The following is a 25159-nucleotide window of genomic DNA, read 5'->3' as shown; positions in this document are numbered from 1 at the left end:
CAAATTTTCCAATCATGGAGAGATATAGAGCCAATTTTTATTTTACTTTCATTTCTAACATATAATTAATCAGTATCAGGCAATAACATTTATATCTGAAAATTAGTTTGAAATAGCTAAAATTATATAAAAAATTGTGTAAAATTCATCTAAATATATTTAATATACCAAAAATACTGGTTAGAGAAGTTAGATAATTTTAAATTTACCTATCTTTCCATGGCATACTTACAGGTTGTCCATGAATACTCTCAAAATATAGTAGACATTTCTGAAGATTGATTTTTTCCAAAGCCATTTGCTTTTTTGTCATATCCTATTTAAAAAAGTTATTTATAAGACTGAGTCAGGATTTCATGACAAGGGTACAGGTACATATCTGTTTAATAATCTCTTCTTCCAGGATAAACATTAATAATGAATTCTATTTCTGTTTGCACTGAGGTCAATGGGGACTTGGCATGAACTTAGCAAGAAAAGAGTCCAAAATTAAATTACATATATATTAAGTATGTTTAGTGGTAAAAAATGAGAACAACCACCATTCTAGACAAAACACTCCAAAAGTTGAAAAAATGCATAGAAGGCATTCCTCAGCTTTTTAGTTATTCATTAAGAAAGAGAAATAGAGTTGCCTTGGCTGGTAAGGGATGTAGAACAGAAAGATTTAGCAATGCAAACCCCACCTGTTATGGTAAACAGCTTATTTCTGTTCAAAAATTACAGTATGAATCACTGGTCCCAAAAGAACATTGATTTTTCAGTGTTGGAGAATAATCAGTATTTGTGGGGAGCACACAGGGTAACAGGCATTGGTCTCCTCCCTGCTCCTAACAGTTGCATATTTGCACCTGGGCCAGAACACCGAGGTGCACATGAAGTGAATATCGTTTCCCACAGTCTCTGCCTGATCACGACAGCTTGACTTAGGGCTAAGTGTTCAGAGCTGTGAGGGAGATGAAGTAATTTGAAGAACCATGGAACTGGAGGCACACACACACAGGGGGCCTTTCTGCAGAAAGCTGATGACAAGGGGGCTTTTAGTGACAACTTGGAGAAACACTTTTACTAATTAGACCTTACTTTTAAAAATATATCAACTGTGAAGAACTGACACTCTTCTGATATCAGACTACCTTGCTTTTAACTTCAACAGGAGCAAAACCTTGTTTCTTGGGTACTCAAATGCAAAAACAGCACAGAGCCATTAATCAGAACTGCTAATCACATTTTCCTAAAAGGTCTGTATGAGTTAATCACTCTAAAATCGTCTGTTACTCACATTAAGAGATGAGCTGCTAACTAGAATGCTGGAGTATTATAAATCAGCTAATTTGTTTATTTATTGCTAGTTCCACAATTAATACAAGGTTAATTCTTTCAAAAACTATTAAGCCTGGAGCAGCTGAGTGGTTAGGAAAAAATGGAGTGATCATTAATATTGATTTTACACAAGAGAACCGATCTCAAGAGGGCTTAGCATTTGAGTCTATTTCATTAGCTCATTTTATTAGCAATCTCAAGACAGGCTGGTATTCAGCTAAGTTTGAAATAGCTGATAATTTCAAAATCAGAGAAGGCAGCTGGAGTCACAAACTATAGAACTGGGACTTTAATATAGCAGTCTGAGACATCTTAGGACTGTAGGCTACATACAGCAGCAGGAGATTCAATGCTAATTAAATAGAAACACTGCTCCATAGCCACAGAGAACATGAACTGAAGTGGGTCAGTGTTGAGAAGACAGATACATAAAGGGAACCAGTCTGAGAAAAGCCTTGGGGGACAGGCTGCAAACATTCAAACAGAAGACAAAAGTTATTTGTGACATATAGAGAAAGAAACGGGGGACTTCACCTAAAGATAAGGTAGTAGTTTGGTTTCCATAACTTGGAACACAAAGCGTTGTATACAGTTATCTTCCTTACTAGCCTGTTCTGTTCCCTGCATGCTCACGCCTTCAAGCTCACTGTTGTTTTTCCAGACAGAAACTACAGACTGGCGACAGAAGGACAGACAGTCCAGTGAGTGCTGGGCCTGCCCAGACCCTGTCAAAATCAGTGCTTTGTTTCCACACAGGCACAGAGTCAGGTTCCCAGGGCCTTAGCCTGCCACTTGGGGATGTGTGGTGGCTCATTACCAAGCAGCATTTAATACAAAATTAGAAACAAAAAGTATAAAAGAAAGGCAACAAGTGACATGACACCCCCACAGAATGGTGCCAGATCCTGTCAGGCCAGCTCCAACCTTACTCAGGGGACTGAGGCAGCAGTCACAGCCCCAGCCACCCAACACTCGGATTGGATTCCAAGTTGGGACTTGGGTCTTGGATTTGGTGCAGCTTTTTGAGTAATATTATACAAAGTGTGCTTATTTGCATTTTATCTCTTGAATTTCTACATTCATGCTCTTAATCTTTATTTTTTTCCTAAAGCCTTGTACTTAAAACCAAGGTGAGCCATTACATAAATTACTATCTCCCTGCAGGAGTTAGTGACACAAAAAATAACAGGTGGCCACCCCTTTGTGGGGTACTGAGCCATTCACAGGCCAACCCAAATTTTCTCTGCAACTTCTAATTCAATAACTTAACTCACAGGCTTTTTTGCAGGAGGGGGGTTTTGTTCTGGAAACCACATTCTGCTATTTAGATCTTGTGGTCTGTGCTCTTTAGACATACTGGGGTTTTACTCTGCACCTTTCTAAGGACACACAAGCTCTCATTTGTATTTCAGCAGAGCTTTAGAGGTTTTCCACAGTGAACTTCAGGGGAGAACTTGGCAGGCTTTCATGGAAACACTATCTTTGGCCAAAATAACTAAATACAAAAAAAAAAAAAAAGAATAATTTAGCTGCCATTTAGTTTACTAATAATCTAGGCTCAGATCCTAGTGTAGGATCTAAATGTCATATACAAAACAAAATGTTGCACATAAAATATATCTACAGTAATACCAAAATTGTTTGTAGCTGAAATGATGCCTTTGATTTTTGCTGTTAACACAGACATCCTGGATTAATTTTGCGTCATCAATGCCACAAACCTCACTCTCCCTCAAAAGTCCAGGATGACTCATAATCAAAATCCAATCTTTTTTTAATGTTATACTTAGGGAGCTATTAAAATATATCATTTTGAAATAGATCAATTTGATTACTGCTCAAGCCTGTGTTCCCCAACAGTTTTGATAACTATTACCAAGCACCTTTGCTAACAGATAGTTTTAAAAACACAATTTCTCTCTGCAAGAAAACAAAAGGAAAATGAATAAGATTTCTTTTAAAAATTGAATTTTTTTGGCATGTGAATGCATTTAATTTACATTACTTCCTTGTTTATGAGAATATTTCTAGTCTGCACTGCCATATCATACATTTAGAAGGTTCTCTTGGAAAATTAGGAGAAGTCAAAAAAATTGAAAAGTTAGTGGGACAGATAACTTTTATAAGAAACTAACTTTTTATAAGAAAGTTTCTTGGACTGGATTTCCTCATAGACATCTGTTTTGGTGTCATCTGATCTCACTCCTTTAATAAAAAAATTAATGACTGAAAATACAGTCTGCACTATTACGATTTTAGAGCTATGTACAGAAGAGCTTGGTTTTGTTGCCTTTTTTTGTTTTCTGATTATGAAACACTTTTTCCACTTCATTTTTCTTTATAAAAATGTAGTATATAAAAATAAACAATTAAAAAATCAGTCATGTATGCAGCACCCATGAACTAAGAAGCATGGCATTCTTATGCACAGTCCTGGTTTTTATAAAGCAACTAGTTTTTTAAGAACCAAGAATGGAAACAAAAATTAAAAATATGCTGGGTAATCTCTGCTACTGAAATACACTCAGAATAATTTCTTAATTCTTGGCATGGTTTAGCATTTAGTTCTTTACCCTCTCACCCTTTCCTGTTTTTCATTCACCAGCCAAAGTCTAAATGTTACTGTCAACATTTAGATTTTAGTTACCTTTGAGGGCAGAATTTACTGTCTTGTTTGGCTGTAATGGCATCAGGACAGCAACATCCTCTGATAGCAAAAACAGCCCTTCAGAAAAGTGGGGGTTTGGGTGGTATGTATTGTTTAAGAGAACCCTATGTGATGCCAGAAACGTGAAGGCACAGCAAAATTTTAATATATGTACTAGTTGTAAAACAAAAGCTGATTTTCCAGCCAAGCAATCATGCTCCATGGAATGAATATTGCTTCTACATTCAGAAGAATAATTGAGAGCATGGAAGAGAAGAGGCAGGATCAGCACAAACGTACAAGGCCAGGAGAGCAAAGCACTCTGGATAGTTGTGCTGTCCCTGTCACTTCAGTGCATGCTTCTGAGTCTGCAAAGGCTTTCAGCATTTCTCAGCTGAGAGGAGATCTTTATCATCAAAATACCTTTAGCAACACTTTTTAGTCACACAGTTTCTGTGGACTCGAGGTGCTTGTGCTGCCACCATCTTCATTACACCAGGATATGCAGTTCTGGGCACACAGCCTCAAGTCAGCAGGTTCCAGCAGTGCCTGGCAAACAGTTTTACATGTGTATCTCTGAGCAAAAAATGCTTAGCACTACTTGAAAAAGCCTTCTGCACCTCTGAATCTGAGCAGTTCTTCTCAGAAGAGTCACTTACAGAAACTGCACTAGAGCTCCCCCCTTGCTAGAAAGAAAATGCACTGCAGTGCCAGCAGACAGAGGATGCGCTCACCCTGGCACACCCCGAGCCAGCCACACCAATATCTGCCTCAAGTGAGAGAGTTCTGAGGGAGTAGCCATGCTTCTTAAGTACCTTTATAGTCTCAGGAATGTTGAAGTGTTGTCTTTTCTCCTTTAGTCGTCTCAACACACTATCCATCGTTTCATCCACTGAGGGAGCTGGTTCCATACTTGTGGCCTCCTGTGTGCCAGCCTCTTTAGAGGTCCCACTGCCTTCACAGTGCTCATTTCTTTGGGGTGCTGTGGAGGTGCAGTTTTGCTCTTCTGATAGTCTGAGTTTCAGCTCTGAAAGGCAAATTGCATGGCAAGTAAACAAATTAGAAGTATTTGCAAAGCAGTTTCCTCTGACACTACTAGGCAAAAACAAACCAAAACGTTCCTACTTCTTGCATACAATTATTATCATACCACAGGCATGTAGGAACATAATTCTGCTTCACTTTAATGCGTAACATCTTTTGCTTCCTAGAGCAACTTAAACTGTCCCTCTCCCTTCCAGAGGCCACCCTGCCATGCCAGCCTGGCTGCTCAAGTGGTCCTCACAAGGAGAAGCAACCAACTTCTTAAATGACTTTCCTTGGCAGAAGAGTGACCTGAGCACCCCAGCAGGAGACAGAAGCTTCCCAGTCAGCAGCCTGCATGGATGTGATAAAGTGTGTGACTGTATTAACTTGACACCAAGCCAAAGCCCCTGGAGCTCCAGGGACCTGCACAAAGCAATAAGGAAATTGAATTAAAATCTGAACTAGCTCCCATAAAAACAGATTTTTGTTCCAAGCATACGCCTGTCTGGTGAAGGACCTTGGGCAAGGCAGGAGATTGATGTGTCCAACTGTGTTAAATTTGTTAAAATCCATGCAGAAACAGTAACATAATTTTTTAGCTGCGACAGTCTGAGGATATAGGCCAGCTTTGTGGGGAAAGCCAGTAATTTTTAGGAAACCCATATAGCTAGAAAGAATAGACAAGCCCTGCAAACTTGAAGAAGGATCTACAAGCATTTGGGCATTTTCCATTTCAATTGTACTTGGCATATGAACCTCATATGAATCTGGCTTTGCTTAAAAGCAGTGACATTATTCGGGATAATAAAAATCAAAGGTCATCACAGCATTGAGGCATTTGGGGTGTGAAGGTGAGGCTGATCTATGAAACCTAGACCCTCTGGACAGGAGAAGCAATGGTTGAGTCAGAGATATAATTTTCAGAAAATTAACCATGTAGATTGGCCATTTCTTCTTAGTTGCCCTTCCTGGATTTGCAACAGAGTTCAAGGAGAAATAATAATAGTAATTGTCATCATCATCTAGTAACCATACAGGATAGTACTCAAGGGAGAACTTTCTAAAAGATATTTACTGAAAGATGATTTTCTAATTCTTTATTTTCCACAATCACATCCTCTATATCTACATTATTAACTACATTCAGAACAGACATGAAAGATAATACTACAATTTACTTAGTAGTGAGAATCATTTATAAAAGGGCAAAAAGAAAAGGATTTAAATAAATTATAAATAACCTCCAAGAAAAGAATCAATCAGTCTTGGCTACAGACTTGCCAAGGGAAAGCATCTGATACACCCACAGACGTTAATGGAGTGGTATGCAGACAATCAAGGACAAAAACTGACCCTCAAGGCCAAATTTATTATCAAGGAAAGATCTGTTTTGATGATCAAAATAAATGAAATCCTTAGAGATGTGTATCCAGAGTCCTAAAGAAACATTTGCACCTACATTTGTGCTATTACAAGGAAACTTCAAACTTCTGTGTTTTAGACACTCATAAAAAGTGTTCAGAATAGCATCGCCTTTAGCATGAATGTTTATAGTGATGACAGAGAGATGATAGTTTTTTCCCCTTTCCCTTTCTAGCCTTGGTATGAAGGTTGAACTGGCCCACTTTAATCCCTGCTTTCAGGAATCAAGGCAAGTCACAGCACATAATATCTTTCTTGCCATTGGGAGACTTATTGCAGTGTACTGTGAAAAATAAGCAGGGCAGTGAGGTTAGAAAACTGACTTGAAAATGTTGCAGGTACACTCCCACTTCCAAAAGCTTCAGCAGCAAAGGGACACAAGGTGCTATTATGTACCTTTGAGCTGCTTCCGACCTTTGGCCAGAGCATTCATCCACTTCAGAACTTCAGGATTGGAAGTCTTGTCACCATGCGAAGGCTGAACGCAAAGGAAAATGTAAAGAATGGAAAGAAAGAGAAGGAACTTACAGTTAAAGGATCAAACAGATAAAACCCTCCCCACCCCCAGTGTGCTACAAAATGTCCGTAGTTCTGACTGCACTCTCTCGGTGTCATGCAGAGCATCTGGCTTGATCATGGCATTAATTTGTCATGGCTTATCTCTCCCCAGTGTGATACAGTGCCACAATGATCTGAGTGTTATGTGTCTGATCCCAAAAAAAAACACAGCAACAACGTTTCAGTTCCTGACTATTTGGATAAATAACCTTGGTTATTTATTCAATCAAAAGGATTGATCAAATAACTAATTTTAGTCAAGTTCCTAAGTGATTTCCAGGATGGTAACTGAAGATCTCCATCCCTTGCAGGAATAAGCTCTTGCTTTAAGACAGGGATTCTTTAGGGAAACAGCATTTTCAAAATTTCAACTGACCTGCTTAATTAATCAAATGAAAAATCCTGTGGAAGAGTGATTTCAAAAGAAGCAAACAACAAAGGCTTTGTAGATCAGGGGTTATTTTTCATTTAGAAATTGCCTGCAAATTAAAGTCAATTTACACTGAATCTTCAAAACTCAGATATTTAAAACTGAAAAACAAAATAAAGCTTCTGAAATAATTTTTTTTCTGGCCATAGTGTGAGGGTTGTTTAGGTATGAAATTGTGCTCCTAGGAGTACATGATGACCACAGAGCCAAACAGTGCATAAGTTTAAGGTTTTGGCCATTAATGGGATTAAAAGGTAATATATCATTTGCTTAATTTTAATACAGTCAAAAAAATGTCACAAACTTCCCTGTTTCATGATGTACACCTCCTTAGCATGAGGCATGTTTTGATATTCTTATACTGCACAATTCCCAGCACAGTGCTCACCAATGACCTCAAAAAACCCCCACAAGTTTTATTTCTCTGATTTTTGCCATCAGCTTCTACTGAGCCCCAGGCTTTGGAGGTTTATAGGAGTCTGCCTGAATGAAGGAATCTGCACAGAAGAACAAGTTTCCAGGCAAATGACTCCTACAAATTGAATAAGTAGCTTTTCACCTTTTGCACCATTTTGTTTCACAGACCTGTCAGTTGTGTTTCACTGATTCACACTTCTCAAAGATGGATATTTTGCAACAAATGTAATCCAAAGAAAATGTAGACTGCATACACTGAAATGTACTGTATACATTGAAAAATGCCAAAAAGATATTCATGGAAGTTTTTCCTATTTCTTTTTACCAGAAATACCCCATCTCACATTGTTTTGATTAAGTTTAAATACACTAGAGTCCTTGCCTCCCTTTTGGAGTGTTTACTTTTTCAATTATTGTCTTACCAGGTATTTCTTTTCTTGCTCAAACTTTTCTTCATACTTCCTAATTTTTCTCTTGAGGCTCTGAAGATGCTTGGTAAGTTGTGTTACTGTCTGTGGCTCTTTGCAGTCTTCACAGCTACACCTAGAAGAACTTCTTGGCCTGCAAAAGCCAAAAGCAGAGTTGTGGGATCTAAGAGCTGGCTACAATGGACCATGCTGTTTTCAGGAACACTTAGCATTTCAGAATTCATGGCTATTCTATTCTTTCACTGGATAAAGACTGCTTAGTTTTACAAAGTAAACATAAAATAATTGCTTTTGCTTGAAGGTACCCCTAGGGTATTCTAATGGGTTCACCATCTGTCTTTCATTCTCTCTTTTTTTTTTTTACTTAATTGTGGGATTTCTGACTATATTTAAAAAAAATTAATCTAGTAGGCAAAAGCCTGATCCAGTATTTACATTTAACACCCACACCTTTATTCACAAATCTTCCAAGTATAACAGGAGACTGTGTTGACATGATTTGTAAAAGTAATCTCAGTAAAACTGAGGGAGTTTTTCATTACTGGAAATAAACATTTTAATTTTGAAGACAGTTTAGTTTCTGATTATTCACAGTTGCAAATCAATAGAGCTGATTATTATCCATATGCAGCTGAAGCTAAAGCTCTTTATATAAGCTTTTAAGAAAATTTGATTTCTCTCTGAAACTCATAGCTTGGTTTCTGGAAAACACATATATGGACTGTATGCTTTATGACACTATCACCCCTCATCAGTGACTCAAGCTATAGTTCAATTACAGCTGAATTTTTAGTATTATACCTAGATAGTCCTCTCTATCCTGTGTTTACTCATCATTCTAATTACTAACATTTAAAACTGTCCTTGCTTAATATAATTAACAAAAACTTCAAAAATTACTGTTATATTGTTGTGACTCAGGAAAAACTAGTTTCTATTTCTAGTGTTGCAAATTATCTGTGTCACAATATGCCACAATACAAAAATTTGCGTTTTATGACATAGCAACAACTGAAAAAACGCCATGAAGAGTCAAAGGTTGTGAATTGCAGAAAAAGGCTTAAAAATACATAAGAATTAAAATAGATTTTCTTACATCATGAAAGGTTGAGCACTTGGTGGAGAAGGGGCAGACTCTGTGTCTAGATTAAATCTCTGACTTTGGCTAAATATAGAGCAGCGTGGTGACAAGAGAGGATTGTCTCCATCTGTGATGTGATACAGCAGTCGGCTGGTCCCGAGGGAGTGATGTTCCTGTGGGCTGCTCTCCATGTCATTCTGCCAGTCCCTGTGGGCTGGCACAGGCTCTAGAAGGAAAGTATAAATCAGAGTGGACTGAAGGTCACTCACATGGGGTTGAGTTACCTAGGTCAATAAAAATTTGTCCTTACATAAGTATTCCAAGCATAAGTATTCAAAGTGAACAGCAAACAGATCAACAGTGTTGCATGCAGGGTGGACACCGCACTGAGGATGAGAAAATAGAAGTACTGTCACTGGCTTCGCATAAAGGAGGAGGTGGATGGGTGTATTTATAATCTATGAAGTGAAGATGGAGAGTTTCCCAGAACAGAAACATTACTTGTATTTTCATAGATCTGTTTGCTTTTGAAAGCCACAATCCTGAAGAAGACAATGAGTGTCCACAATAAGTTTAATTTTGTGATTCATCATTTACTCCCTTGGTGAAGAGAGAGGAAGGTCAAAAATATAATATGTCCTAGTGATAAGAACCTCCAGGGCTGCTTGCAGGATTTTGTTTTGTAACAACATTCCCTTGGCTCAAAGAGCACAAGATATGAAAATAAGAACCCCCATCAAGAACATTCAATTTATTTACTCAAGGTCATGGGCAGTGGCGGCTCCTTGGAGGAGTCATGCTTGTGGTATTGTGTTAACAATGTTTTGGACTGTAAATGCAAACCTCACCACAGGTGTCTTATAAGGTAAAATTTATTTTATAGTGATGGTCAACCTAGAGAAAGTAGGAACCTCATCACACTGGTTCTGTTTATGGGTAGCATGAAAAATAATGGCCCATTACAGGGCCTGCTTAGGGAACATCAAGGGCTCATCTTCACTGTACTCTACCTTAGTACACTGAAGGGAATATTCATTGAATCTTCTTCCTCACCCTCAATAGTTGAAATGGATGAGGATGATCTAACTTAATCAATATTTTTGCTGTCAGATGATTGGGATTTAATGTAGATTATACCTTCTAGTATAATTATGGATTAGGAACTCAACAATCTCATAAAAGTTCTTGCCCAAAATTTTTCTCGCTTGCTTTTCTAAAGCAAAGTTTGTGCTCCCAGGTTCCCCTACAGCAGTTTCCACAGTACATTATATTTTACACCAGCTATATTATTTTTTTTTTCCTAAATCCATTCATATATACAGCTTTTTAGTTCATATCTATTATTTTGTATTTCCAGGCAGCATGTGTCAATTCTAATCAGTATTATATTTGCCATATGTCATGCATTCTAATACATTTCACAGAATCATTTTATTCAACGGAAGTCTGAAACTGCACAGAAGAACAACTGTACATACATATACTCACAGAAGAACTGGCAGGTTTAGGTAAGTTCTTTTACCTTCGCTTTCAGTTTTCTGCTTTGCACATGGGACATCACATTCCCATGCTAAGTCCTTTTCCAGGATTTGAATGGAAACTTTGTAGAGCATTTTTTCTGCCCTCTTTCACGACAAATACCAAAACTGTAAATCCCTATTGCTGCACTGTGATAGTGCTGAAAAACCAGCTCTGAATGACACCCTTAAAAAAAAACCCCATATTTCTCTAAAAAATAGTAGTTATGATGGCTTAAATATAATTCTATTGGGCACTATCCAACTGCTTTCTCTTTACAGACAAAACATTCTATTGTATGTTGTACATCAGTTTAGTCTGTCAAGCAAAAGTTACACATGACACTTGTATTTATAAGCTCATCTACTCTTATCATCAATTATAATTAGGTTAAGCATTTTCACAATGAGACAATGTACTTGATTATTAATTCTAACCTTGCATCCTTCCTCTAAGTACTTCATACTCTGTAGGTCAAATTCAGCTCTCCAAGATAACAGAGCAACACCCAAATCTCCTAAATCTTGTAAGAGATTCAAATCTTCCCACAGAGAGATCTCCCAGGAAGGCACCCGGGAGAAGCGGGGATAGAGCACTGAACAGTCCTGGGAAATCACGGACACTGACAACAGACAGTGACAATGGCTGAAATAATTGGTGTTCTACAAACAAAAGTGTTCTCTCTTTTTGGAAAGTACTCTTTCCTAACCTTTTAATATTTTTAAAATTAATATCTTTGGTTCGGTTTTGACCTGTTGTTGTTGCTGGGTTGTTTTATTTCTGAAGAATAGTGTTTTCAGTGAGAAGAACCTGGCTTCCCTTGCTTTAATTTCACCATCTTTGAACTTCAAGAAACACATAAGCACTGTGAAATAGGCTGACTAAGAACTGTTGTGCAGTTTTTCATGTTCTGTTTTTGCAAGGAATAAATTGTCTTATATTAAGTAGCAGTGCCCTCACCATGAAAGGCAAATGATGTGATAAAAAGATCAGCCAGTCTGCGTGTGATAGCTGAAGGAAATAACTTTCCAACATTTGAACTCTGATTTCCTATGGACCTAAAAATGTCCTCCTTTTAGGAGACAGCCTATACCACTGATAAACCACACGGTCACAGATATTTGCTCCTCCTCACATCTACAACCAGACATTTTTATAGGCTCAACCCAGTCTCAGAAATGGAAGAAATGCAGATGTTCAAGACTAATCACTCTTGGAAGATAAATGCAAAGGACAAGTAGTGGCTGGTGCAGCTCCGGTGTAAAACCAAACACACAAAGTTCAAGAAGGTTCTTTTATTCTGCTAGCAAACAAAAGGGAGACAACCTGCATGCTTTATAATTTGGGAATATTTCCCAAAGGGAACTATTCCCAGGGCACTTTCATTTCCCTGGCCTTCTGACAGCAAGGTCTGCAAGGCTTAAACCCTGGTTCAACTTTGCTATGGCCCAAGAAAGGGTTTAGCTGCAACTTTACTAGAAGTGCATTAAATACCACCAAATAGTCAGAAGTGGTCAGCAAATAATTCAGACTGATTCATTTCAGTGGCACAACTACTAAAATAGCGAGACACCTCAGGGTGATTGTGGTGGCCAGGCCAGGTCCATTGGTCTGACTTGGGATGCCACAACTTTCCCAGAGAGAGTGGTCCCACAAGAGACAGCCTTCCGGGGGCCTCTGATGATCCCTGAGTACCCTGTAACCTCAGCAAAGGGCAGCCTGCAACTGCAAGTGATTACAGCTCAGTGATTTCAGCTCTGCTTGCTAGGTTATCCCAGGCTGACTCAGAGATAGAGAAACAGGAGCGTCGTGTGGCAATTCCACAGAGACGGCCTTTATTATCCAGCAGTTCAGTATCCCTCCTGAACTGGGCAGAAGCTGGGATTTTTATGGGGGAAAGCCAGGGTGGTACCAGGGGGGAAAACCAATGGGTTACAAAGGATCAACATAGTCACCAAGCATGGTGGGATACCTCACCATGACAAGGGAGGATGGTCCCATCTAAGGGGTATCTCTCCAGGAGAAGGTTGAGATAAGCTTATCACAGCTCCCTCAGGGCACATTTCTCTGGGGGAAAGCCTTGGCAGGCTGACCTGCCTCCACAGGTGATGACAAGTTCTAAGCAAGCCCATCTTTAATTAACACTTAAGGCCATCGTCCTGATTCCAGCTCTGTGTAGATCCCAAACAAGACACTAAATATAACATACTAATAAATATAAATATACTAAGAGTAGCCCATGAACTGACCAAGATTCTACCTGTCTTCATGTACTTCATCTAATTTTAGTCTCTATTTTTGCCAAAACTGGGAATTAAAGCCACCTCTACCCAAGCCGCTGAGTTTCCCCTTAACATCTACTCCATGCAGCTCAGCACTGACAGGAGAACACCACAGGAATTAAAACCAAATTCTAGTGTCTGATAATCTGCAGCATGGTTCAGCAGGTGGACTTCATATGACAAGTCCTATGGTACAAGTCTGTATTTATGCCCGTGATATTCTTCAAGAAAAAACAATAACACACAGAAGTCTCTTGCACAGAAAAAATAATATTCAGATGTAGTGTTTTCAGTCCTAAACACATTACATCTGTGAATGCTTCTATCTGGATTTTTTAATTCAAAAGTAATTTAGAACTTCCTGTAGTTAGGTTCAGCTGCTCACTGCTGCAGGCACATATTTGATGAAATCTCATAACCAAAAGTTACAGAAATTACACCCTACTTTTCTATAATTACCCCTTTAAAAAACTAGCCCCTTACAATTCTTTACAGGCTCACTTCGGCAACTCTCAGCTTTCACATATTCAAAAGTAAACTGGAAATCACAGACTTTGCTCAAAGATAAATTACTGTTCATCCCCTTAAAATTTGCCTCCTGGAGTACCCTGTCATCTTACTAGACTATTGTATCTTCATTCTTTTCTAAAATTTGTTCACTGGGATGTGAATGAAAGGATCATGTTTATTTTGCCTGATCCACCGAGGAAAGGCTGATAACTAAAGATGGAACACATATGGCACACCCTCTAGAAACTCTCTTCCCAGCCTGGTACAAATCCCTGGACTTCCAGCCAAGGTGGAGTTCAAATAGCCAATAGTCCCATGTGACAGCTCAATGCATCAGAAGATTCCAGTAGTAATTTAAGAGACAGAATTAGGACCAACTCTGTCTGTGCAAAATGGCAAGTTACTAAAAATGCCACAAACCACAAAGCAGATGTTAACAGAAATGACGGCACATTAAAACCCATTAAATAAATAAGCTTTAACTAAGGCACAAGTTTGGACTGCTGGAGTGGCAGAGCATGCTCTGAAACTGTGCAAGAGAAATGCTACATCATGCAACATTTCCCCATGTGGCTGCAGAGGGGAAATGGGAGTAGAGAGGGGTTTGGAAGCAGCGGTCACTAGCAGCATAAATAAAAAGAAAATCTAATCAAAACAGCAGAAAATAATTGAGGGGAACAATTAGGAACCATCCTAACAACGAACTATGAAACCACCAGAGAAAAATAATGCAGCAAACTACTGGGAAAGGAAGAAAACTCCACCCTGCCACAAATGAAAGGAGTCAGTGCTGATTTTGGGTGAGCTGCAGAATGTCTTTTCCTATACAGCACACAAATGAGACCTGTCTCTGCTTCAGACCCCCACCAGATTAGCCCCAGTACAGGCTCCATACCTGTATCCAAGAGCTATTAAGGTATTTGCCTGTATGGACTAAAGCATCCCCTTTTTTAAAATAAAACCCAGGACATCTAGCATTTTTAGATTCCTTCATTTTTATAATAATTTTATTTCTACATACTTTGTTCCTTTATTTTTCCAATACCAGCTTCAAACTTTGGAATTTTTTAAGTAGAATACTATCATTATTTGTGATTTGCTTTTTGTAAATAACTTAATGTTATTTCTTGCTGAAAATGCTGAGCAAGCAGCTCCTAAACTAAGTTCTTCTGAACCCATATTTTTTTCTGATATGAAACATCAGTTGCAAAGGGATTACTGACCTACGTGCCTTAATTTGAACCATACGCAGTGCACGACTTAGGTATTTGTGTATTCATGTCACTTGTCTGTGAGATGTATTAGTCATACTGCCTTTGACCTATTTTTCACGAGCAGTGACTCCTCTTCTATTAAGCATCACGACTCTGCCAGCCCTGTGACTACAAGCCATGAATTAACAAAAATAGTGCTGAGCCTTAGGGCTATTTAGCTCCCTATTGAGGGAAGAGGGAGAGATAACAAACCACAGTTTGCCCAGCTGGGTAATAATACAAGATCATGAATGATTAAAATCCACATGCTGTAAAACTCACCTTCGCTATCTCTCTGCTGATGCATTAAATTAAAATCAATAATAGGAGAAATGAAGTGATATTGCTCTGACAAAAAGAATGACAAAAATAGAATTACATGATATGGCAGGTGATCTCACACAATACAGACATAGGAAGTAAAGAGAGCAAATTTACTTGGGGAAAAATAACTGATTAAAACTAAAAATAAAATAATTGGGATTCTTAAAACGTCTCTGAAAATTCCCTCTCAGAAAACCAGAGGGTTACAGTCATTAATTTCCATTCTTTTAATGGGTATCACCCCTTTCTACGTAACACAGCGTTTGCAGGAGGAAACGGTGCTTTGCATTAGCTCTGCACTGTTTCCCAGAGGGCTGGAAGCCTGATTTTAAAGTGCAAGTCACAAGGCTTTTTTATAATTGCAAATGAGAACACATCATGGCACGCTCTCTTACCTCCACAACTGGCCCCATCAGCTTGCACACTGCTTTGCGCTGGAGAAGGGGCTGTGTCCTTGGGTGCCGGCAACTGGGGAGTTTCCTCCTGGGCTGGCAGAAACGCAGAGCACAAATCAGTTTCCAGGGCTTGCAGCTTCAACAAAGAATTCTGCAGACAAAAGCAGAACATTGGGCTGGGTAGAGAACAACAGGGATCAGCAATTGCTCTTCAACTCCATGAGCCCATCGGCAGCGCCTGCACAGGGGTGTTCCACTGCCAGCTCCGGGGGGACGTGGGGAGAACAAACACGCACTACTCCACCAGTGTCTTGGCTCCTGGTTATTTAAGTCCCAATTTACATGGATTATTCACGGCACGTGGGAAAGATGACTTTGTCAGCAAAAGGCGATTTATTCCAGGAAGCCAAACTGAGATGGTGTCCCTCTTCTTGGGCTTGAAGCAATACATTAAGGAAGTATTTCATTCATTGGGCTGACATCACAATCTGATGACATTATGTCCCTCCCCATTTACCATTCATAAAATATCAAATCTCACTCTCCAGCCTGTGACTGCAGTACACAGCGGTGAACAAAGAGTTACTGAGAATACGCTCACTCATGGGATTCTTGGGAGAGAGATTTTTTTAATTGGCTGTTTTAGAGATACTTCATTATGTAGACATGGCTTTTATGTGGGCTGCTGCCGGTTCTACAGGGCAGTGGATAATTTGTGATCCGCTGCAAAGGTAAAATCAACACATCATTGTCACTGACTGCAGGCAAATCAATGATGGGGACAGTTATCTGCCACATCACTTCCAACCTCTGTGCCATGCGTGCTCCAGCTCTGATTTGAATTTTTAATGCTGCACGCAGTACTGAGCTGCACGATCTGACACAAGCATCTGGCTGTGATGGAAATGCTATGAAAGCCCTAATCACCACCTGACTGGGCAAAATGAGTCACTCCCCACACCCCACTCATTCAGCCCCCCATCTCAAGGGAAATACTGCTTAAAGCATAAAACAAAACCACATAAGGCTGTCCTAATAACCACACAGCTGTCACACACAGAATGTACATATAACATTAAGTGGCTCAAGTAATACATATTTATGAAGGGCATTTTCTGAAGAAAATAATCTGAGTTGCTAAGAAAAAAAATTCCTCAAGTTGATAACTCCTTTCCCCAGTCTGTCAAATACCTGAAACCAATTTATTGATTCATTTAATGAAAAATGAATTGATTCATTGGCCTGATTTCCTTTGTGTGAAAATAAATCACCTATGTAATTGACAGTTTAATATATCTTTGAATTATTTTTGTTGTAAGGCATCCCTTTTGTAAAACCAAAGACAACTTTAGATATTAAAAAAAAATGAAACTAGGTTGTCTGAGAAGAGCAGGGAAGATTTTCTGCCTTTATCCTTTCATTCCTTTTATAGAATTCAAGATAATGATGGAAACCATCTTGGCCCTAAAAGCTTTCAGGTGGCAGTACATTTCCTTGTCAAGGGAAGGGTGCTGACTTGCATCACACATGTGACACTGTTTTGGGAAGCCCTCATATCCCATTGTCTCTCATCCCAACTAAACCCAAATGAAGTGGCTGTGGAATTATCACAAACAGGCAGAATTTTACAGTCATTAGTGTCATCTAGCAAGAGATGACTACACCAGTTACAAAACAGGGAGGACTCTGATCCCAGCCTGGACTTTATCAGGAGAACAGCTGATTAAAATTAGGGAGAACACAGATGACAACCCATAAGAATGTGACAATAAGGAAACATAAGTAAATGTCTGACAAAAGGACTTATCCTTCATGGACTGTTATTTCAAGCATTTGGCAAGAAAAATCCCATTTCAAGAAAATACATTCACTTTGCATCACTATTCCTTATGACACATTAACATTTATGTGAAGCTCAGTGTGAAAACATTTTCACAGACTACATTGTTAAATACCGTACTTCAACTTATGCTGTACAATTCTTATGCTGTAATTCACCAGCTGGTTCATATTCAGTTGCTCTAAGTGATATTTTTCACCCATCTGGGGAATGTGGGTGGATGGCAAATTCCCAGCCACTGCCGAAACATTGAAAATAAATCATATAATAACAATAACAGAAATACCTTAACTATTTTAATGAGTGTGCCCTTGACAGGGATTTGAGAAAAACACTAAGTAGCTTTGATCATCTTGATATTATCAGGGAGATAATGAATCTGGAGTGTACCACCAACTCCATCTTACTCCTAAACCACAGCAGAGTGTTATGGCACTGCCACACTGCACTATCCAGGAAAAGTCACCACAAATTTACAGGAAATGTGGCAGGAGACACAGCTTAGAGTAAAGGTGAAGCACAAAGGCCAGCACATCTGCTCTGGGGGTGAGAACCAGCCTGTGCACATGCTGCTCACTGCTCTCCTATGGCCAGACCTGACCCCGGCGCCTGCCTGGGCCACCTCTGCTCATGGCTGGTCAGAGGAACTTGCTAAACACGTTAGAAGCCAAACAAACAACTCTGCAAACAGCTGAAACACACCAAGGGAAAAGTTAGGACATGGTGGGCACCATCATCAGTTTGAGAAAGCCCCTACATGGAAACCCAGTATAACTGAAGTAATTTAAGCTATGGTGTTCTGTATCAGCTAAGATCTCAGTTCAAATGCTTTAGATTTGGTACTCATTACAGCTTCACTCTGATGCCTAGCATGAGTGTTTCTGAGGCAGTAATTCCTGATCCATGCTAATGCAAATGAAAGGACATATCAATATCTCAAATGGATCCATGAATTGCCTTGGAAAAATAACCATATTGTTTTCTCTTAAGAAGAGTATCCTGAAAGTTTGAAAAAGAAGCAATTATAATTGTCTTGGACAAAGGTTTCTTATCTCTTATGTCCTCTTAAAGTAACTGACAGTTCAAAGATCTTGAGCTAAGTCAAAAACACTGTACATTATTACAAATAATGGTAAAATGAATAGGAAGGCAGAGAAAGACAGGAAGAGAAACAGTGTGGTCCTTCTCACCCATTTGTTATTTTTGATAATACTTTAAGAAAATACAGTCACTGAAGTGTCATTGCCTTGTCTGCTGGGAGAAAGCACAGTACAGAAGGACTGCCACTCTCAGAGGAAGCTCAGTCTGTAGTAGAGACACCTTTTCTACAAATAACTAAGTCTGGACCCACTGACCATCACTCCTTCCAACCAGTGATTATTGAAAATGAAGAGGGGAGGCCTTAGGGCAAGGAATTATTGAGATAACAGATAATCTCTTACATCTAGAGATGAATGCCACACACCGTTAAATCCGTCTGGAGAATGGGACACTGAAAGAACAAATTCTCCCAGTTCATCACCAAAATGCTGTGGCACTGAGATGCAGTACCCTAACATGGCATGGGGCCATGCCCAGCAGGGTCAGCACTGTGGGATGTGTTGGTCAGCATGTTCAGGAGGCCAGAGCCTGACAGGAGACAATGTGACAAATGAGAGCCCCTGCCCTTTGAAAGAATTTCCCTGATAAACCATTACATCCTTTCTTTCATCCCTGTGGACACCCAAAGGTTTAATAAATTTAAGAACCGAGGGAAAGGGAAAGGACCCAGGTGTGCCCCAGCCATTAGCTCTGCTGAGACTCAGTCAGGAGGCTGACAGCAGGGATGAGGAGCAAAGCCCAGACTTGGTGTTTTCTGCATAAACTGATATCACCCTGATCCACACACGGTGTTCCTGAATGAAAAGGATGCCTGCACCCTGCCCTCAGGCCTGCTCCTGTGCCTATTCTATTATAGGAAGGCAGCTATTCTATTATATCCAGTTTATTGATGGATTTACTGGATTTATGAAATCAGCTGGGGCAGAGAAGGAGAATAATCCAAGCTTTCAGCATTTAATAGCCTTTGAAGTGACTCATATTGGAAAGAAACTGAGCAAATTTCAACCTGCTCAGTTTTTTCACTCTAAGGAAATTAATGCTTTTATATGTCACACTGAAACAGCTTTTTAATCTGGGAATTCAGGTAAAATAAGATAGGCACATTTTATGTGAACATAAATAAATCTCTGCAGTATCCGTTAAGGCAATATTTGTGCCTTGAGGCATATGACATTTTCCATTCAGAACTTCCTTTATGGGGAACAAACAAGCAACAATAAGATAGAACAAGATATGCCCTGGGTCTGTATAATGCCATGGGTGAGCAGTGAAGAGAGACACCATTTTCTCTACTCCAGAAAGAGAATTTATTTTCTCATGGCACAGGTCCATTTGGGTTTGCAATAGACCTGAGACACACAAAACCCTAAGATTTTACAAAAGAAAGCATCAGGTTGTAACCTCTGCTCATTCCTCATTGGATATTATCAATTTATTTTTAATTTCTAATCTAATAATTTGTTTTAATATTTTGCACTGATTTATTTATTACAATATTTTTTTCTTAGCCTTTAAGGAATCATTTGAGAGGATTTTAAATGGAAGCTTTCAAGTGCAAGCTTCAGTGAATACTTGCATTGGGGCTTCTCAAAAGAAACAATAATTTCATGATTTCTCCCAGGGCCTGAGGTGGCTTGACAGAGGCTGAATGTACTCCCTTGTATTGATCACTGAATGTACCCTGCTTGTCAGCACTGAGATTTTCTACAGTTAGCTGCACAACAGTGACACAAAATGCAGAGGAAACAATTCACTGCAAGAAGATTAGGTCTGAATTCCTTTAAAAGGACACATTGTGGTCTTCCCCTAATCAAAGTCATGCATCAATTAATAGACATAGATGTTCTCTGGCTCATTACGGAAACAAAGCTTTCTTTTCCAGAGTTATTTAGGAATGGGCTTCTCTTCACCCAGCTCTCTTCTCCCACTGCTTCTGTGGTGTTGTCTTGGCTTACACTGAAACCCATCTGCTCCCTGTGGAAGTCCTGTGTTCTCCAGTGTCCTTGCAGTGAGAGTGGCCTCTGTGCTGGGGTGCAGTGTCCCCAGGTGTGGAGAGATGGTTTCCTGTTTTCTATAACTGCAAAGCTTGGCTTCACCCCCTTGCCCCTCCCAGGATATTGCTGACTGTGAGGACCTCACCCAGGCTCATCCATTGCTGGACACGATCACACAAACAGCTTTTTTGTTCTTTGCTCACACTGCGCTCCTGGCATAATCCCTGTGAAAGCAGCTTGTTTCAAGTGTCACTGGGGTTATTTGGCTTTCATTGCTTCCCCTCTTCTGCTCTCCCCTACTTCCATCTTACAACCAGAGCATCTTTTAGACTCCATTGTGCTGTTCATAGTTTATTTAGGCAGGATGTAGCAAAGTTGAAAACTCCTTATTTTTAAACAAAACATATTTAACAGATGAACCATTTTGAGCTGTAATATGAGGGAAAAATCAAACATTCTTGAAAGACGTCACTTCACTCAGTCAATATTGTTTGATTCTTTTCTGAGCATAAACAAAAAACAACTTAAAGTTTGCTTTAAAAAATTCTACAACCTTTTGCTTCTAGCTTTTCAACTATTTTATCAGTCTCATATCTCACTTTTAAGCTTTTCTTCAAAAACATGACTGCAATGATTCATTAAAAAGCTAACCTAGGATTATTAAGCAATTACACTATTCCAAGACTTTAAAATTAACAGAAAAACCCAAAACACCTATTCAAAATTTATACCATGACATTTCAACTTTTGGTTACACTTACCTCATTTAAGCTGTTAAATTGATCAGTTGCTTCTTTTGGTGAAATGCTTGTGTTCTGATCTATTCTACAAAACAAAATTTTAAAAAATCATTCAGTAGACTGCCTGTCTGTACTGCAAATATGTAGCTTTTTCTCATGTGTGTATATAATTTATAAATTACAGAGTAAGTTTGTTTTATTTAAAAAATAGCATTTCTATGAAAATAGCATCTCTATTTTTTAACTCATTCAAAACAACAGTGATTTTACTGGAATCCTAAATAATACATTTAAACTGTTAATGAAGTCCTGGAAACTATGACATTAATATCTGGGTTCATTCTGTCATGTCAGAAAGTTCTACAGATGTATGACATCTGTCTTGATGAGCTAAAAGGGTTAAAGCCAAGAAAATCTCAAACATGTTCTTAAATCTAAGCACAATTTGTCCCACATGCTTTAAACTGGGAACAAGAGATTTCCCATATCACAGCCATAAAGAATAAATTTTCCATATTTAAATCTGATGGCATTTCATGCTCCCAATCTTCAGCTTTCTGCTTTTGCAAATTTCAGAAAGGCCCCAGGCTCCTGGAAATCCTCTAAGAGAAATGCCCACGTTTTCTAGTGAGTGTCCCTTTGCTGCCATCAGAGATGTCCACACCTTTGGTTTTCTCTCAGTGTATTGCTGCTTCTCCACACGGGAAGAGGAAAGGAAGGCCCTGCATTAGTGAGGGGCAAATCTCTTCCCCCTGCCTGTGGCCACTGAGGAGCTGTGCCCCATCCAGGCAGACAGGGCCCACACAGCTCCCAGTATCAGGGTTAGGTACTAATTCACTACACCAAGGAAGGAAACCAAAGGCCAAAAATATCTGCCCGCAGATTGAGCAAGCAACCCCAGCAGCCTCCCACCACCACTCTGTCCATCCCCAAAACAAGCTGAGGCTTTTCACATGTGATTTCAGAGCCTGACGTGGCTGTACCACAAGCTGACTTTTGACTCAGGGGAAGAAAGAAAACTGTCTCAGAGAATGCGGTATGTCAGTGCTGAAAAGGTGGTGATGTCTGCTGGCCCCCAGAGACTCACTCAGAGATGTGATCAAACCCAACACAAAACCCATATTCCTTTGCACAAAATAATTTGTATTTTTCTGGACTCAGAGTCATCCCAGCAAAAAGAAATGGCTGTAAAAGCCTCTAGAGACCTCAAAATCAGAACAGAGAGATGCAGAGCTGTTTGTTGTAGCTCTTCCTGGATTTGGGAGGTGTTTCAAGACTAAAAAGATGGCTATACCACTTCTCTCAACAAACTAGACACAGTAGGTAGCTACACCAGGGTGAACCAACCGTTTGGCCCAAAACAGAATCCAAGATGTACAATTCCCATAGGAACAGAAATGAGTCATGAGAACAGCAAAAGGACTAACTTAATAGGAAAGTGAAATATTTGTAGTTTGCTTTAATAACATGTAAGGAGGCAGCTGCAAGGCTAAAAACAGCTGAAGAACTAATTCACTAATGAAGAAAAAATATTTAGGGTGATTCATTGCATTGAACTAGAGTTACACATGAAGAAAAGGATGAAAACTGTATGTGTTAGATATGTACACTTCTGGTAGTCATTTTGCACTCCTTCAAGGTGCATAAAAGAGCAAATGGGAGCTTTCCCTAGTAAAATAAAAACAAAACAAATTTTAAAAAAAAAATAGAAACAAACAGTAAATGCTAGCAGAACTTTGTACAGGAACTGTACAAAGTTCTACGTCATTCACAGCTGTATCACTCATGAGTCTTGCACCCTGGAGTGTAAAAGGTTTACGGCAGCCATGAAGTACCACCTCTTTCATTCAGCTTGATGTTCTTGCCAGATGTTTTAGGATTCCTTTAATCTTTCATTTTACTGCTCCTTTTACACTAGAAATGCTGGAGTAAGATGCTCTTACTTATGCATTCTTTGGATTCTTTGGAGATGCTGAAATCATTAAGGTGAGTAACCATTTTTGTGTGATGAGCATTTGCATTTTCAGTCTCATGTGCTGAGCTGATCTTAATCTACAAAGAGAGTTTTGGGGTGTGCTTTTTAATTTTCACCAAGATTAATTGCTCTGCTAGGCAAATGCAGTTTTTTTGATTGTCACCAGGCAACACAGGGCTTACAATTTAATAACTATAGTTTGGATCCTACTCTCATTAAAAGTCAATCACAAAATATCCATTAACTTCAAAAGCAGCAGGAACAAGCCCTACTTTTCTATCTGTGATGAGTACATTAAAATTATTTCAGGCCTTAGCTGAATTTTGAATAACTGCAGACACCTTTATTTTGTATAATTTACATCCTGTAAAATAATGAAAATTAAATTCTCTCTGTAGCTACTACTCAGATATATGTCTTTCACCCTCCTTTATAGACTCTGGCTTTGGCAGAATTATCCCTTTCTCCATGACAGAGATGGAAAAGATGCAATAACTAACATGTACGTTTGAGGCTTGTGGCTATAACAAAAAAAACCCAAAAACAAAACAACAACAAAAACAAAACAAAACAAACCCCACAATCTAAATTCTAATTATCATAGCAGAGCTCCTACCAGACTTCCAGGGGAGATAAATTTGTATGAGCACTGTGCTGCTTAAAACCAGATCAGGTCATGTGAATTTTTGAATTATGCACAACATCACCTTTAAACCGGCATAAAATTCAAATAAAACCACATAATTTTAAAAGCTGGGGAAAATGTTTGAAGATAACCTAAGCAAATCCCAACCACGTTTTCTCTGTGAAAGGAACATTACATTTTGTAACTCGCAAATCTCACTCCAGTCCAACTCTGACCACACAAACCCATCCCCAGGCTATTTATGTGTTTATGCACCACAACACCACACGTGTGCAGTATCTTGGCATTGGTGATGTCAGGGTAAGTCCTGCCCATCAACCTCACAGTATTCTGTGGGATGAAACTCCTTTTCCAGAGTCACCTTCAGTCTATCCTGCCCCAATACTCCTCCCCTGTGTCCAGTCCAAGAGCCAGTTCCACCCTTCCCACTGTGAGAGTGACCTAGAAGGTTAACAGCTCAGAAATGGAAGTCTCAGTTCCCTGTCAGGGGGCAGATGCAGCCTGTCCAGGGTTACAGCAGACCAGCTCACAGAACAGCAGAACACACAAACAGCACCCAGAAAACAGAAGGCTCCTTCCTGAGACCTTCCCAAATGGCAGAAAACATCATCAAATCCAAATGCCTCAACATGGGACTGCACGTGGATGCTCCAAAAGCACACCTATGACTCCTTAGAAAGCAATGCAGAACAGCAACAGGCTTTGGGATGAACATAAAGTGCACACCTCAACCAAAGAAAAATCCACCTTGAAGAGCCCAAGGGCACTCCCTGGGCAGCCCCTGAGTGCTGGAACAAGAGGGCAGACAGAGAGCCAGTGCAACAGTGCCTGTCTCATTAGTCCCACCCTTTATGTAATCCAGCCAGCACTTGTTATTCTTACTATGAGCAGCTCTCGTACTCGGCAGGAACAGTCCTTACTGGGGCTGCAGCAAGAGCTGTTCTTACCTTCCTCCTCTATCCTCTCCCCACCCCCCTTTTGCTTTTTTTTCTTTAATTGCATTGCAACCCAAAAGCTTGCCCAGAGGCAAGCCTTGGTACAAGAAGTATCACTGGAACCATAAACATGGATATTTTAATACCAACCTCTCTGAAGAAACTGTTCTTAGGAACCGGTCAATAATTTCCCAACTTTTTCCCTGCTCACCTGGCTGCCTGTGCAGGTGAGGAAATGCAGCCTCTCAGGCTCTGCCTCAGCCATGCAGGTCTGCATGTGGACATCAACACTCCTGCAGCTTCCCTGCTGCCTC

At 39.5% G+C, this 25159-nt stretch overlaps 1 protein-coding gene across 5 annotated transcripts in view; it reads right to left on the bottom strand.

The window, feature by feature from the left end:
* Window positions 1-25159, bottom strand: part of FAM13C (family with sequence similarity 13 member C) — a 116351-nt gene that overhangs the window by 7251 nt on the left and 83941 nt on the right. For 2 of the 5 annotated variants that reach the window (XM_088059677.1, XM_088059678.1), the window contains exons 11-18: window positions 21311-21374; window positions 15615-15765; window positions 15178-15243; window positions 9348-9558; window positions 8246-8384; window positions 6815-6896; window positions 4786-4997; window positions 233-316 (exon numbers count right to left, since the gene is read on the bottom strand). In XM_088059677.1, the coding sequence (XP_087915803.1) occupies window positions 233-316; window positions 4786-4997; window positions 6815-6896; window positions 8246-8384; window positions 9348-9558; window positions 15178-15243; window positions 15615-15765; window positions 21311-21374 (1009 nt within the window). The remainder of the gene's footprint in view (window positions 1-232; window positions 317-4785; window positions 4998-6814; window positions 6897-8245; window positions 8385-9347; window positions 9559-15177; window positions 15244-15614; window positions 15766-21310; window positions 21375-25159) is intronic. The other 3 variants (XM_088059679.1, XM_088059680.1, XM_088059681.1) reach the window with 2 other exon arrangements.

Source organism: Pseudopodoces humilis, chromosome 9, assembly GCF_049639895.1.
Source record: "Pseudopodoces humilis isolate 2021_Gansu_Grassland_sample_001 chromosome 9, ASM4963989v1, whole genome shotgun sequence".
NCBI lineage: Eukaryota > Metazoa > Chordata > Aves > Passeriformes > Paridae > Pseudopodoces > Pseudopodoces humilis.
The sequence above is the reverse complement of the archived record's forward strand: the minus strand, read 5'-3'. Positions and strand labels throughout refer to the sequence as shown.